We start from the raw sequence: 16,068 nt of genomic DNA on the forward strand, positions 1-16,068 counted from the left end.
CCCCATAAAAGTGGGGCTGTGGCAAAAAGGAGTCCTCTTTACTGAACAGAAAGGAACACTTTTCAGTGCTTAGCGCTTTTTACCACCTATTTCCAGTCGAGCTGAAGCGGAGAAGCCATTCCCATAGTATGATGTGTCATTAATGCCTTGTTTTAATGTACTTTCAGATGCACAAACAAAGCATCGGTTCCCTCCTGGAATAAGAGCGTCTTCTTCCAGCCCCTGTTTCTGGGGTGTTGAGCCCGCAGACCTCCCCAGCAGGCAGCCCGGACAGCCTGCCCCCGCCCTGCCGCACTCCTGGAGCGCAGACGGGCTGCACATGCTGCGGCTCAGCGGCACACGATGGAGCGGTGCCCTGGGACACAGGGCGGTGACACTGGAGCTGCAGCACTCGGAGCTGCACCGCTGCTGCTCTTAGAGCAGTGGGTAAGTGAACAGGCAGGCAGAGGGAACGGCAGTTCTGGGTCTGTGTGGGGCTGGAGAGAGGCTGGCAGTGAGGGGAAAGAGAAAGCTTTCTGTTAATGAACAGGAGCTGATTTTAAATACCAGGGTTTTGAGAATAAACTTTGTGATATCTCCTATGCCACTGTGTTGTCTGGCCCTCGACTTTCTGACACAAGGATGTTTCTTATCACAGAATAGTTTTGGTTGGAAGGGACCTTCCCAGCTCCCCCAGTTCCCCCCTGCCATGAGCAGGGACATCTTCACCAGCTCAGGGTGCTCAGAGCCCCATCCAGCCTGGCCTGGGATGTCTCCAGGGATGGTTCATCCACCACCTCTCTGGCCAACCTGGGCCAGGCTCTCACCACCCTCAGGGACAACATTTTCTTCCTTGTGTCTAACCTGAATCTCCCTCCTTCAGTTTAAAACCATCGCCCCTTGTCCTATCACAACAGGCCATGCTAAAAAGTCTGTCCCCACCTTTTTTATTGGCCCCTTTTAAGTACGGAAAGGTGCAATGACAGCTCCCCAGAGCTTCTCTTCTCCAGCTGAACACCCCAGCTCGATCAGCCTGTCCCCCAGCAGAGCTGTTCCAGCATCGGATCATTTCTGGGGCTCCCCTTTCCCCTCTCCAGCAGGCCCATGTCTGTCCTGAGGGCTCCACTGTCTCAGGGGTTGGAGCAAAGAGGACCTGGGCAGCCTTGGCTGCACACACGTCCTCATCACACCCTGTGGGTGCCCTGCTGCAGGCCATGCCACTGCATTTCTATATAGAGCTACATATAGACTCCACCATGCCATGGTGATGTGATTTGGGGCTGTAATTCCAGTAGCCCTGCACATTTTGCAGGTGGTCGCCCAGTGAGGTTTACAAGCCACCAACCATATGGTGATGATGGCAGCTAATAGTGATGGGCCTGGCCTGCACTCTCTGAGGCCATTTGACCTTGCTTCAAGGCTAGCTGTTCCCACTGTGGCTCTGCCACCGGTGCCATCTGGGCTCGTCTCTACATCGCCATGGTGGCGCTTTAACCTGCTTTCAAACCTGTGCAAGCGAGAGAGAGAATTCAGGTTTTTGTGGGATATGGCTTATGGATCCACCTGCATCTGGTGAGAGTAAGGGCTGTCCTCAGTTGTCAGTGTCCTACAGTCCCCTGTTATTATTCCTCCAGCTCTGACAGCAAGCTTCTCCCATGGGAGCACCCTTTGAGTCACGATCAGCAAGGTTTGCTTCAAAATATATGTTGTGCGTGTTTGCTGAGCACGCCAGCTCATTTTCACTCAAGTGGATAAGGGATGCTCCCAGCGGGCAGACAGCGGCAAGCAGCTGGGATGATAATTTCTTCCACTGGGGCAGCTGAAGCCGGAAAAAGACATTTGTCCACACCAGTTTAAACTGGTTCAAGGGCATCTGTACAAACTGTCGGGCTTCCTGTAGCCATGGTGCTTTGCGTAGATCGGGCTCTGAAAAACAAAGGCAAGGGCCCCATCCTGAGTGCGCCGTGGTCTCCATTCAGCAAGGGAGGGGCACAGCCAGAGCTCAGCATATCTGATATTGTTCTTCTAGTCTGGTCCCTCTTTCTGCTCAGACCAGACTTTCTTAGACCATTTCCTTTATCAAGCAGGATACAATTAGCAGGAAATTCCTCGGGTGGATTTCCTACGCTGTGATAATCCACAGCAGGCTTACACATTGGTCAGAACAGGATGGGGGAAAGGGTTGAGGGGGTTGAAAGCAGTTTGCAGAATCAGGAAACTGAACTAAGAGAGGAATTTGTCTCCTTTTTCATCTTATTATAATGTATTTTTGTGTAGAGGTTGTCCTTCGACAGACACATCAAAGCAGGTTTCCAGAGGAAGGTGTGAGGTTGTGCCGTGTGTTTGCCCTCTGTGTGCGTTCCCAAGACGCAGAGGAATCCCGTAGGGCTGCATCTCCTCCCCCATGGTTTGCACAGCTGCATCGCAGTGAGAATTTGGCTCATTGTCATTGTTTTGGTGCAAGAGCCCCTTTTGTTTGTGAAGCAGAACAGCCAGACATTTCTATTACCAGTGCAGCAGTGTGAGCAGGCTGGGGCAAACCCATCCATGTCGTTTATTGCCAGTCATGGGGTCACCTGTAAAGCATTTTGAAGACTCCAAATACAACAGTGGATATTTCTGATATTAAAGAGTCTACCTGGGGAAATATTACTCTGTTGCTTTTGCTGCTTGATACCAAAAGCAGCACAAAGGGATAACTTTCTCAATTTACTCTGTGTTAAATTATCTGTGTGATTATCTGGCACTATGGCTCATGTGTGTACACTGAAAGCAGGGCAGCGTCACCTCTGGGTGCATGGAAAAGAAATGCAGGTCAAATACCCTTGAGATTCTCCAGGATCACAGCTACTGGGTCCTGCTGCGTGTTCTTTTTCAACCTAGTAGTAAAGATGAAAGGCAGAAGTACTGCTCTCATCTGCACAGCCGCTTTGCCAGCACACCCCACGTTTGTTCAGCTGTTTGTGTCACAGTCGGGAGGCACAAACTAAGGTACAGAAGGGACCCTGTGTGCGCGATCCAGGAGCACTTACCTGCGCCCCTGCACCGCTTTGTGAGCCTCCGAACGCACCCCGGCTGCTTGTGCCGCTGGTTCCTGCTGTTCTCTGCGAGTGCAAATCCCCGTGGTTTACAGCACCCTGTGCTTCTCTGTCTCGCTAATATCTGTGTCTTAGTTTTCCTACACGTACTATTATCCTAAAACTGTCTTATAGCTCACGTACATACAGCTCAACGTGAAAACCCACAATATGGTCAAAGCTTGTGAGTGAATATTTCAAAACAGCGTTTTCACGCTTCCCTTTTCCCAGGTTACCTTTGGCAGACTCCAGCCATCTGCTGTCTGCGTCGGGGCGAGGACTGGGCTCCGAAATCCAGCGGCCTCCACAGAGCGCCGGGAGAGGGAAACGTGGGCACCTCGTGCAGCCGGAGCAGAGATGCCGGAGCAGAAGTGCTGATTTTAGGGTGTTTTGCAAAACGCCAAGTTCATAGCGGTAGAACCACAACAGCTGAAAGGATCGGAGGGAGACAACAGATCTCCCTTAATGAGCTGCCGCTTTAGGCTTTCTGCAGATACATCGTTACATCACCTACAGTGCACATTGTAGTGTTAGAAAAAAACCAGTTTTATTTAAATAAGAACTGAGATCCTGGAGCCAAACTCTGCAGCATCTTGCAAAGTCCATGACTGCAGCGTTTTATCGTTCGTGTTGCACAGTCTACAATCACGTGGCTGTAGCTGTGCTGTGGTTAATCTAACAACCCCCCAAGCTGTCCTGCCCTGGGTGGAAAGGACCCTCCTGCTGTTTTGTGACATGGTGGTGAAGTGAAAGGTGAGGGTGGAAGAGGAGGAAAGCTGGGACAGCAGGACCCGGCAGGGAAAAGGGAGCTAAACAAGGTGAAATCAGTTGTGGAGAAATTTGATGGGGTGAGGCAAAGGAGGAAATACACCTGTCGTGAACAGTCGAGATGTGTGTGGTAACAGTGACCCCGCTAAAGCGCACGTGTGCACTCCGAACGCTGGAAGACGCTCTGTCTTGACTCTTCTCTCCTTCTCACAGCCGCCAAGCTGCCTACAGAACAGGAGCGCTGTCGTCCAGCCCGAGGCTCTTCCCACGTGCCGACAGCTGCCGCAGGAGCCCTGAGCTCGTTTCGTTGTGGACTTGGACCTTCTGGGACAAAATCATTTCAAAGAGGGTGCTCATTTCTGAAAGGAAGGTGCTGGCCAACCTCGTCCCGGCGGCGTTTGAGTCGGCCCCGGCGCCTTTGCCGAAGGTCTCGAAGGTGCGCGGTTTCTCCTCCCTCGCGGCGTCCTCGTCCTGCGGCGAGCGCGGCGAGTCGGGGCAGAAGACGTTGTCCTTGTAGCTGCCGGCGAGCGGCAGGGAGAGCCGAGCCACCCAGGCCGGGTCCGTGGCCGTCAGCCTCTTGAGGGCCAGCTCTGGAGGAGAGAAACAACAGCTGGTGAGGCACGGAGCAGAGGAGAGCACGTGAAAGAGCGGAAAAACAAATGTTAAAGGGGGAAAAAACACGAGGAGACTTCCTGAAATCAGCTGTGAGAGGGCTAATTGTTAGCAGGTCTAGGGATAAGCCACCAGCAGCTTAAAAACCAAAGTAGAACTGGTTCAAAACCCCTGTGTTTTTTGTTTTATTTTGGAGTTTCTTTGTTGCTTTGTTTTGGTTTGGTTTTAATATCATAACCATTAGGATCACTTTGCTGTTTCATTTCTCGCAGCCTCAAGTGGCACTTCACTAAAGTGTTAGCAAAGCCAGAGAAAGTGAGGGTTTGGGACTGGCCGAACGGGGGAGGACAATGGAAAGCATTCGGGGGGAAGTATCAGAGGGAAGAAAGGTCACTAGTGAACTTCCCTTCAGGGTCACTCTGGGGTGGGAATTTGCTGCTAAGCAGGAATATTGAGACCAAAAAAATAATGGGTTATTGTGAAAACAATAATAACAGCAGTAGAATGAAATTCTGCATTATAAAATGCACAGCTGGATGGTTGAAGTCTAGTAACGAAAAATTGAGCTATAAAGTAGTTGTTCGTCAATTGGGAGCAGCTGAGGAGCAGCGGGAGCCTGGTGTGGGTGTTGGCTGCCGGCTCGTTAATGTACCAATAATGTGATTCTGCCCCAAAATGAGCAAATGAAATCACACAATGTGTTGGTCAAGGTATTCCCTGGTGGCGTGAAGACATATCCGTGGTATTGTTACTAGGTCTGGCGAGACCTAATTAGGAGTGTTACATCCAAATCTGATTATCCACCCGTAGGAAAGAGGATCTGTAATGACAGAATTGCAGAGAAACATGTTGAGATGAAAACAGGGGTGAGTCCAGGCTTATGTGCTGGAGACCCCAAGAGGCAAGGCTTGCTTAGCCTAAGGAAGCCAGTCCTAACTGGGGATCTGACTGCAACCTGTCGTTATTTTGATGAGATAAGCACCGACAAAGGAAATATTCATGCTTAAAATAGTGCTGGCAAAGAAGAAGTGATTAAAACTGTGAATAAACATGCTGGAAATGAAAGGAAGGACCCCATAGCAGGGTGAGCCTGGAATAGCAGCGGGGAAGGAAACGGGGGTGCTTGTTTTTAAGGTTGGTAAACAAGCCTCCGTGATGTGTCGCACGGGTGCTGCTGTGTCATTGTCACAGCGGAACAAAGACCCGCGGGGAGGCTGGAGGCCACCACTGGCTTTGGGAAACACCTTGAGCCAGAGAGCGACAAACAAATAACTGGTGTCTGGACGTGAAACGCCAAATATCGCAGCAGTCCCAAGCAGACGGCAAGAGCTGGGGTCGTTATTATGTGGCTCTTACTTATAAAGTAACCTCCAAAAGGAGGGTCCCTGCACTTGTGCTGCATCCAGAGGATAATCATAGAATCCTTTTGGTTGGAAAAGACCCTTAAGATCGAGTCCAACCATAACCTAAATCTAGCGCTAACCCATGTCCCTGAGAACCTTGTCTAAATGCCTTTTAAACCCCTCCAGGGATGGGATAGTCAGTGCCCTGCCACAGCCTGGGACACGGGGTCCTCGGTCAGCGCCTGGTCAGTCACCAAGACAGGTCTCCTTTCTCAGCCAACTAAGAATTTAGTCCTTTTTCTCTGAAAACCAACCCTGTCCTGGAGTGGGTATGATGGGAGTGAGGGCTGGGATTCAAAACCTGGTCAGGAGAGAAAGGCAGATCGAGCAGTTTGATTTCGTTTTGGCTGAAGACCCAAAGTTGCTTGTGTTGCTTGACTTTCAGAATTTCTTTCCACAATCTCAGGATTTTCTTTCAGTCGCAGTGACTGTTCCTTACGAGGTCTCCCAAGCCTGCCGAAATCCCACATTTCTGCCCTAAAACATCCACAGTTCTCTCTTCCTCAGTCTGCAAGAAGCTGCTGCCCCGCTGCCTTCCCCGAGTATCTGATACTGCAGCTCTAGAGCAGCGCACAACAGTCTAAGCCAAGACTGCAGGCTGCTGGTCCTGTGACCATCAAACCTTGTAATTAGCTATGTTTAATTTGACCAGTAACTCTTTACTGCCTTACTTTAATGGCATTTGGGGCCTTTTTTGCTTTTAAAATGAATAAAGTTCTATCTCTCCACTGCTGCTGCATGTTGCTGGTGGGGTACAGGTAGGTGTTAATGGACACTGAGCGCTGGGAGTTCGGCCCGCGGCTCGACGCTCCGCGCAAACACCCGAGAGCTGCCTGAGATGCATCAATCGCGCCGTTTCCCCCGCTGCGAATAGCACAAAGACCCAGCCAGCTGTTGTGATGCTCCTCGGCACAAGCGGCGCTTCCTTCCTCCCCCTCGCAGGATGCAAGTCCACGGCTCTGTTTGTGTTTGGAGAGGAGGAAGGAGCCCGGCAGCTCCGGCGTCTGCGCTCCGTCGCCTTTTGGGGAAGGTCTGGGCTCATGGTTAAGATTGTTTTTCACCGCAGGGCAGCCTCTTTTGTCATGTCCAGCGCTACCGCACGGGCACAGAGCCACACCAGCATCACCACTGGTGTTCGCTCTGAAATGCTGGACAAAAGGGTTGGTTAGTTTGGTTTTCCTCTCAAATCCAAGCAGTGCTGGAGATGGCACTTCATGGCTATACCTGGCCATAACACAGGATTTCTAGGGTGCTCCCTGGATCCAAGACAGATCTGAGCAAGTCCACCAGCCCCTTTACCGGGACCAGTGCACCCATGGGATGGAGCTGGGCACTTCATCGCAACCTGCTTGTGGCTGCAGGGCTTTAAATCCGCGGGAGCTTGCAGCTCTCCTTTCACCCAGCCTTCCCTTCATTTGCTGGAATAAAAGGGCAGGGAGGCAAACGGAGAGAAGCAGCGCGGTTCTCCAAGAGCCAGCACAGAAAACGCCCGATCCTGGAACTAAAACGGCCAACAGCAGCAAACCTCAATGAGCTCCTCTCGCTGTGGAGGAGCGCAGAGGCTCCACAATGAAATTTCTGCTACAGGACATGAGTCAGCCCAACTCTTTCAAATTGAAATGCCAGTAGAGGAGATTATTTAGAACGAATCAATAAAAGGAACATGTAGAAAATGTCAGGCCCAGATGGTATTCACCCCAGAGTGCTAGAGGAACTCAGATATGAAATTGCTTGGTTTATTAACTGCTGTTCGTTAACTACTGCTTCAAATGGATGTGGTGTCAGAGGAAGGGAAGGTAGAAAGTGTGACATGAGTTTTTAAGTGTGTGAAGGTGAATCCAGTGCAGACCCATAGAAATCATTACGTGCAAGACTCAGCAGATCGCCGAGTCCCTGCTGTTCGAACATGAACTGATGTGACACTTGCAAGGTGAGGAATTGAGTTTTGCAAATTTGTTGGTGTCTTTGGAAGAGGAAGGTGGAGGGTCCTGGCTGACAGGGGACATCTGAGCTTGCAGAAGAGCCCCAGCCAGGCACACAGGGGACCCGAGCTGTCCCCAAATTAACAGCCAGGTTCTATCAGGGCCCAATACGTGTTAAAAGCTGGGAAGCAAGGGTAGGAATAAATAATCTTCCCTGCAAAGGGAAGTCATAAGTGGAGTCTCAGAGCATCCGTTCAACATAGTGATAAATGATGTGGAGAAATGGCTGCGGTTGGTGTTGACTCCACTAAAACACACAACATAAAAGCAGAAGGTTGCTGAAAGACCTGATAATACTGAGGGGCATGAGCGAAATGTAGCCACGGGTTTCTGTGTCACCAGCTGTTGGGTAATTGTCATGGGGAAGGACACGTCGCGTGTTGATGACCCTCCCACCATGCAGAGGAGGGATTTGGGAGTCACCATGAACAGTTTGGTAACATGGAGCTTGGGCAGGACAGGAATGAAGAGCGAACCAAAGACCTCCTTATACCACCAGTGCTTTGTATCCCAAACACCATGCACCGTTCTGGTCAGCACATCTCAATAAAGATAAAATTAGTAACAGAGTGGTCAGAGATGAGGCTGAAACAGCCTGGTAGGAAATAGAATGGGGCTCAAAGTGTGTGTAACATCTTCAGAGACTCAACAGGGACAATCTTCACCTTTCTCACTCTGCATGGACCAGGACACCATGAAACAAAGGGGCTGGGGTCAGCCTGGGGAGCAGTTCACATGGTGCACAGTTAAACTGGACCTCACCTCTACACGACAACACAGGTCAACCTCACAAAACAGCTCAACAGCAGCAGGTATACCCATGGGAAAGATCTACCAAGAGTGATTAAACACATGAAACCAATCCAACGTCAAGCTCAGCAAGTCCCTTTGCTGTGAACTGCCTGGTTCCAAAAGCACAAGAAGGTCCGCCCATGCAGTGCCAAGCATCTGCCACTCTCAGAGCCACCCTAGGACATAAGTCCCCTGGCTTGCCACAGGCCAGCCAGTTTTATCTTCTGAAAATGGGATTAGTGTGTTATCTGAGGAGATCCCGCTGCTGGAACCTCCCACCAGCCCCAGCGAGGCCACCTCACCTGCCTGCGGCTCCAGGAGGGTCTCCAGCTCCTCTCCCACCAGCTGCTGCACGGACAGCTCGAACGCGCTGTCCGAGTCGCGGTCCCCCGCCTCGCTCTCGCCGTGCCCGCTGTCCTTCGTGCTCAGGCCGTCGGCGTCCAGCCCCGCGGCCCTGCCAGGGCCAGAGCACCCGCGTCACACGTCAGCCCTCAGCACCCTGCCCCGGACGTTCCTGTGAAGGTGGTTGCCTTCATCCCCCAAAAAATGACCTGGAGATGGGGTCTGAGCTTCCTCCCAGCACCAAAGGCGTAATTATTTTAGTCCTCACCAATTAACGAGTTTATGGGGTTTTTAAAAAACGCAATAACAAAAGGGCTGCGATCAGCAGTGCCATGGACCCTCTGAGGACTGGGCCCTGCTGGGTGCTGGGCTGCACATGCGGCTGCTCCACATTTCTTGCCCTAGAGGGTTTTTATCCTTCTGCAGGGAGTTCCTGAGCAAACAGGGAGCTGTGGCTCTTCTTTGTGAACTCTGAGGAGCGGCCCATGTGCAGGACCAGGCCAGAAGCATCACAACCCAGAACAGCTCTCCCTCCCTCTCCATCCTCTGCAGATGGAGATGATGATGAGGAAGGTGAAGAAAGGTGTGTCTGCCCATGGCCTGGGTAGCTGGGAACCTGTGCGGACCATGGTGAGGTGGTGATTAAGCCCAGGCATCCTCAGGAGTGTTCACCCAGAGGTGTAAACAGCATAATGTAGTGGGAACACCATAAAGTTTGTGGGAACATCGTCAGCACGCAGCTGGGATATGTCAGTCCTTCACAGAATCACAGAATCCAGAATGTGAGGGGTTGAAGGGCCCTGGAAAGCTCATGCAGTGCAATCCCCCCATGGAGCAGGAACACCCAGATGAGGTTACACAGGAAGGTGTCCAGGCGGGTTGGAATGTCTGCACAGAAGGAGACTCCACAACCCCCCTGGGCAGCCTGGGCCAGGCTCTGCCACCCTCACCCCAACAAGTTTCTTCTCATGTTTAAGTGGAACCTCCTGTGTTCCAGTTTGCACCCATTGCCCCTTGTCCTATCACTGGTTGTCACCAGAAGAGCCTGGCTCCATCCTCCTGACACTGCCCCTTTCCATATTGATCCCCAGGAATGAGTCCCCCCTCAGTGTCCTCTTGTCCAGCTCCAGAGCCCCAGCTCCCTCAGCCTTTCCTCACACGGGAGATGCTCCACTCCCTGCAGCATCTTGGTGGCTGCGCTGGACTCTCTGCAGCAGTTCCCTGTCCTGCTGGAACTGAGGGGCCACAACTGGACACAAGATTCCAGGTGTGGTCTCCCCAGGGCAGAGCAGAGGGGCAGGAGAACCTCTCTGACCCACTGACCACCCCCTTCTAACCCACCCCAGGTACCATTGGCCTTCCTGGCCACAAGGGCCCAGTGCTGGCTCATGGTCACCCTGCTGTCCCCAGGACCCCCAGGTCCCTTTCCCCTACACTGCTCTCTAATAGGTCATTCCCCAACTCACACTGGAACCTGGGGTTGTTCCTGCCCAGATTCAAGACTCTGCACTTTCCCTTGTTCTATTTCATTACATTTTTCCCTGCCCAGCTCTCCAGCCTGTCCAGGTCTCTGATGGCAGCACAGCTTCCAGTGTCACCACTGCTCCCAGCTTGGTGTCACCAGCAAACTTGCTGACAGTCATTCTATTCCCTCGTCCAAGTCATTGATGAATATGTTGAATAATACCAGCCCCAGCACTGCCCCTGAGGCACTGCACTGGATACAGGCCTCTACTGGACTGTGCCCATTGACCACGACTCTCTGGCTTCTTCCCTTCAGCCAGTTCAGTCACCTCACTGCCCGCTCATCCAGACCCGCTCCCTCAGCTCAGTGTGAGGATGCTGTGGGACACGGTGTCAAATGCTTTACTGAAGTCAAGGTAGGCTACATCCACTGCTCTTCACATCCCTGCTAGCGCCTCCCTCACAAATCCCATGGACAGATGACCTGAACTCATGTCAACAGGCAACAGCATCTCTAAGAAAGCACCCAGACCCATGAGAAAATGCTTTTTTGCGCTGCTACCTCCAAAGCTGGAACCCTCTGTGCTCATGAGTGCACGTTTCCATCGCACATTGGTGTTCCCCAGCAAGGCTGGCCAGACGGGTCCTGGCTGCAGGGAAGCTCAGGTGAATATGGAAGGAGCTACCAAAGGAAGGAGGCAAAGAGCAGTGCTGGATACCAATGGGGAGGCAAGACCAGAGGAGCCCAGCCATCTCCTGAAGGGAGGACCCGCCTCCCCAAATTCCAGTCAGCAATACTAGGGATGAAGTTTTGCCTTGTGCATCTTCTGCTCTGGTGTCTCCTGCCCTTGGAGGCTCTTGGGGCCAGCAGGGCTGGAGCAGAGGGACAACAGGCACAGACTGAAACACAGGAGGGTCCATGTGAACATGAGGAGAAACTTGTTTGCTGGGAGGTGCCAGAGCCTGGCCCAGGCTGCTCAGAGCGGATGTGGAGTCTCCTTCTCTGAGACATTCAAACCGCCTGGACCCACGTGTGTGATCTGCTCTGTGACCCTGCGTGAGCAGGTGGGGCTGGGGATCTGCAGAGCTCCTGCAGCACAGCCAGCCTGGGATTCTATGAGAGGCAGCAGAGCCGTGGGGAACCAGGCTCAGGGAAGGGAAGGGCTGACTCCCAGCCTTACCTGCTGCCGTTCTTGGCCGTGTACTTGTTTCCCCGGTGGTTGGTTTTGGGCTGGCACTGGCCCTGGTGCAGCAGGGAGAGCAGCTGGGAGATTTGCTGTAAGGCAGGAAAAGCCTGTTGAGCCCCGGCGAGCGCCGCTCAAGCTGCTTCCTGCCAGGACGTCCCCTCTGAACCCCCCCGGCCTTTTTATAGTGTTTCCTCCTCCTGCAGATGGTTCAGCATCTCCATGTGGGGGGAGAAACAATGGCCAGGCAGCCCACCTGGCCCTGGCGCCGTCTCTGCCTGTCGTTCCTTGCCCACACGCTCTCCTGGGGAAGTGCCCATAGGGTTGTCCCCTTCTCTGTGTGACAGCCATCCCCACCCCATCCTGGTGGGCACGGGGGGACCCTGCCCGTGGCGGGGTGGCTGTTCATCCCATCCTGCTCCCACTCCTGAGGCAGCTCTGCCCAGGGCTGGGAGAAGAAACCAACCAAGGACCATCAGGTCACACATTCCTACCACCCCAGGGTGCGCAAGACCAGGGTGAACAAGGATTTTTGGGGTCCACACCTTCAGCAACACATGGAGCAGCTCCTACCTGCAACGGGGGCGACTCCATGGCGAACTCCCCAGTGGGGCTCTGCTCCGCCAGTGCCACCAGCGACAGCCGGACCAGGCTCCTCAGGATGTGCTGGTGGGGCTGGGACTGCTCGGGCCCCCCCGTGCCCCCGGGCGGGCTGGGTGGCAGCGGGGACCGTCCCACAGGCCCCTGCGGTGGCTTCACCAAGCTCCTGCAGTGCGGAGGCACGTCCAGGGGGCTTGCAGCCTCTTTCCCCAGATTTTTGGGTCTGTGTGGCTGGCAGGGCCGGCGCTGCGGGATGGGCAGGCTGAAGGTCCCCTGGGGCTCATCGGAATCTTTCTGGGTCCTCTGGTTTCTCAGGGTCCTGTAGAGAGTGGGGGTGAGGTGGAGGGGAGCCTGCGGGGAGCCCCCCGGCGCGGGGGCGGCTGTGCCGGGCAGATCGCCCTGGCAGGGCCGGGGGGGCTCAGCCTCCCGGGGGCGGCCCCGCAGCAGCGGGACCAGGTGGATGTCGGCCTTCTGGATCTGCCTGTGCGGCTTCTTGAGCTGCGGCTGCCTGCGGGCGTCCTCGGCCTCCCGGCAGTTGTAGGCCATGCCGTCCTTCTTCTCCTTCTTGCGCAAGGACAGAGTCAAAGCCGCCAGGAGGAGGCAGCCCCCCAGGACAGCGGCCAGGCAGATCATGGCCACCACCGAGGGGCTCGGCCACGCTGGTCCCCAGGCTGAGATTTTGGAGAACGCCCCGTGGTGCCGGAAAACCAAGCGGACCCGGGCCAGGGCGTGCAGGGGAATGTCCCCGCCGTCGCTCACCCGGACCACCAGCTCCCGCTCGCTGCCGGCGAGGCTGCTGGCGTTGCTGGTGTTGAGGAAGAGCTGCCCCAAAAGAGGGTCCAGGATGAAGAGCCCAGCGCCATCCTCACCCACCAGATCGTACCGGAGAGCCCCATTGATGCCAGAGTCCACGTCCCTGGCTGTGATGGTGAAGAGGAGCGGGGCTCCGGTGCACGATGAGAGTGTTGCATTGGTCACCGCTGCAGTCCCTTGAGTGCTCCTGTTCCTGGGAGCCACCCAGAAGCACCCCGTGTCCGCATTGACCAGGACAGAGAGCGTGGCCGCACCTCCCACAAGCGCCGGCGCGGTGATGATGGGCGCGTTATCGTTCCGGTCAAGCACATCCAGCCTGATGGAGACATTGGATGCCAGCTTGGGGTGACCACCATCCTCTGCAGCCACCAGGAACTCCAGGCTCCTCACCTGCTCGTAATCAAAAGCTTGGAGGGCAAAAACATCCCCCGTGGTGGAGTCGATAGAGACCAGACCCGAAGTGGAGGAATCCAGGATGCTGTAGGTGACTTTTCCATTGAAGCCCAGGTCAGGGTCAGTGGCATGGACGGTGAGCAAGAACGCAGGTGCTTTGCTGTTCTCGGCAACGGCGGCCTCGTAGGTGGCCTTCTCGAAGGAGGGAGCGTTGTCATTGACGTCGCTGATGCAGATGGTGAGGTGCTTCAGCACGGCCAAGGAGAGGTCCCCGTGGTCCCGTGCCTCCAGCGTCAGGTTGTACTCGGCGCGCAGCTCCCTGTCCAGCACATCGTTGGTCATCAGCACGTAGCTGTGGCTGTTGGTCCTCTTCAGCCTGAAGTGCTCGTACCCCTGACTGAGGGAGCAATGCACTTGCCCGTTGCTTCCCGAGTCAGGGTCGCTGGCTGTCACCAGAGCCACAAAGCTGTCTTTGGGGAGCGCTTCGGAGAGCACAGGCACCCGCGCAGCCCAGGTGACATGGACATCGGGAGCGTTGTCATTGACGTCCAGGACTTTGACCAGGATCTTGCAGTGCGCTGGGATGGGGTTGGCACCCAGGTCCCGGGCTTGCACATCCAGCTCGTAGGCATGGGTCTCCTCATAGTCCAGCGGGTGCTTCAGGATGATGCTGCCTGTGCGGGCATTGATGTCAAAAGCGCTCAGCACCTCCGGGGGTGCGTGTCTGCTCAGGCTGTACTCAATCTCCCCATTGGGGCCCTGGTCGGGGTCGGTGGCTGTGACCGTCACAAGGAGGGTCCCGGGCAGAGCATCCTCCGGAACCTCTACTGTCAGAGAGCTCTCTGCAAAGACGGGGCTGTTATCATTGGAGTCAAGGACAATGACTTTAATTAAAGCAGTACCTGATTTTGGCGGCTCCCCATGATCAGTGGCCGTCAGCACAAGGTCGAAGGAGGAGTGCAGCTCCCGGTCCACTTCTTTAACCACGACGAGCTCCGCGTGCCTCGTGCTGTCGGAGCTGGAGACGACATCCAGAGCAAAGTGCTCGCTGCGGGACAGGGCATAGGAGCAGTGGGCGTTGGGGCCGGCATCGGCGTCCAGGGCTCGGTCCAGCGGGATCCGTGTCCGCAGGGATGCGCTCTCCGACATCTCCAGCTCCAGCTCGGGCGTGGGGAACCGTGGCGCGTTGTCGTTGATGTCCAGCACTTGAACCTCCACGTGGATGAGCGCCAGGTTTCGGGCGGCCAGCACGTCGAACGAGACCCAGCAGGGATCGCTGTGCCGGCACAGCTGCTCCCTGTCCACCCGCCCAGCCGTGCTGAGCACCCCATCCCCGCTCCCCACGTGCAGCGGGAACCTCCCGGGGGTCTCCATCAGCTGGAAGGTGTCCGCTGCCTCTCCGCTCTCTCCCCCCTCGAAATGCTCGGCCAGCGTCCCGATCACGGTTCCCAGCGGCACCTCCTCGAACACCCGGTACCGCACTGTGACCGTGGCCACCTCCTGGGCATCAGTGCAGAGGAACAGGCACCAGCACAGGGCTGGGAGGTGCAGCGCAGAGCGGCTCAGCAGCAGCATGCTGCCCGTGACTCCCACCACCCCAGCGTGCTGCCGATGGCTGCCCAAATCGTCCTTATGGCGACTGCGAGGCGTCAGCATCCTCTGCCACCTCCAAGTCCCAGAAGCACCAGCCACCGCTTGGAAAGGAGGAGAAACGATGAGCGAGTCCGGTGGTTGTCCCTCGCCGCGCCATGGCCAGGAGCAGCTGTGTCCGGGCTGGAACGCTCAGCCTGGAGCAGAGGGGACGGCCACCGCCGCAGCTTCGGCCGGGGAACAGCATCCGTCCGTCCGTCCGTCTGTCCGGGAGGTGGACCAGCCGTGTTTCCTATGGAAACCCCACCTACAGGAAAAGGGAGGAGCGGGCTAAGGTGGGGGCTGGTGGGGCAGCTCCCTCCCCAGCTGGGAGAGGTGTGGAAGTGCCCTTGGGTTCCCGCCTGCAGGGACCATCACTGCTGCCCGCTGCCCCCTGCACAATGTGTTTTACAGAAGATGCGATTCCTGCAGACAGTCCCTGACCCACGCGCAGGGCCCGGGAAGGTGTCTGCAGGGACCAGCAATGACCATGGACTTCTGCTCCTGCCTTACCCCACAGGCTTGTTCCCCACACTGTTCAATTTCTGATGTACTCTGATTTATTTTCATTTTGTCTAAATCCAGCGTGTAAACCCCAGTCCTTGCTCTGCCTTTTGCTGTCTGTTTGGAGGGCAACGCGCCCATGTGACCTTTTCCATCGCATGGCTTTTGATTATGTCACTGCTTCGTCTTCATCTGGACACATCAAAATGAGTTAATGAGTCACTGGGAGAGTTGCCACATCAAACACAGGCAGATGGGCACAAGGGAAGAAAGGTGGTTCTGACAAATGCGAGCGGTGTCCTGTCAGACCCCTCCCCATCCTCTGTGTCCGTCTGTCCTGGCCAGCTCCCCCATCCTGACACACGCTCTGTCCCTGACTCAGCTGTGCTTTGGTTTCCCCAGCGTCACTCCTCACCTAGCGCTGATTCGGCACCGCCACGTCCCTGCTGTGGCTCATCTGATCCTGGCCCAGGTTGGCCAGAGCGGTGGTGGATGAACCATCCCTGGAGACATCCCAGGCCAGGCT

At 55.2% G+C, this 16,068-nt stretch overlaps 2 protein-coding genes across 2 annotated transcripts in view; one reads left to right on the forward strand and one right to left on the reverse strand.

Moving 5' to 3' along the window:
• DELE1 (DAP3 binding cell death enhancer 1) overlaps positions 1 to 4,101 on the forward strand; it is a gene marked incomplete at its 5' end in the record, with an annotated part of 19,847 nt that extends 15,746 nt beyond the window's left edge. Inside the window, 2 exons of the mRNA XM_080353241.1 lie at positions 168 to 426; positions 4,038 to 4,101. Coding sequence (XP_080209367.1) covers positions 168 to 418 — 251 coding nt within the window. The 3' untranslated portion in view covers positions 419 to 426; positions 4,038 to 4,101. The remainder of the gene's footprint in view (positions 1 to 167; positions 427 to 4,037) is intronic.
• On the reverse strand, positions 4,050 to 15,058 carry PCDH12 (protocadherin 12; the record flags this gene model as incomplete). Its single annotated transcript, XM_080353240.1, has 4 exons — positions 12,177 to 15,058; positions 11,601 to 11,695; positions 8,916 to 9,067; positions 4,050 to 4,414 (listed from the first exon to the last, which is right to left on the reverse strand). The coding sequence occupies exons 1-4, from the start codon at positions 14,982 to 14,984 to the stop codon at positions 4,050 to 4,052; spliced, it is 3,420 nt and encodes a 1,139-aa protein (XP_080209366.1). The 5' UTR covers positions 14,985 to 15,058.
• Positions 15,059 to 16,068: the final 1,010 nt, after the last annotated feature.

This window comes from Nesoenas mayeri, assembly GCF_963082525.1.
Source record: "Nesoenas mayeri genome assembly, chromosome: 14".
Lineage (NCBI taxonomy): Eukaryota > Metazoa > Chordata > Aves > Columbiformes > Columbidae > Nesoenas > Nesoenas mayeri.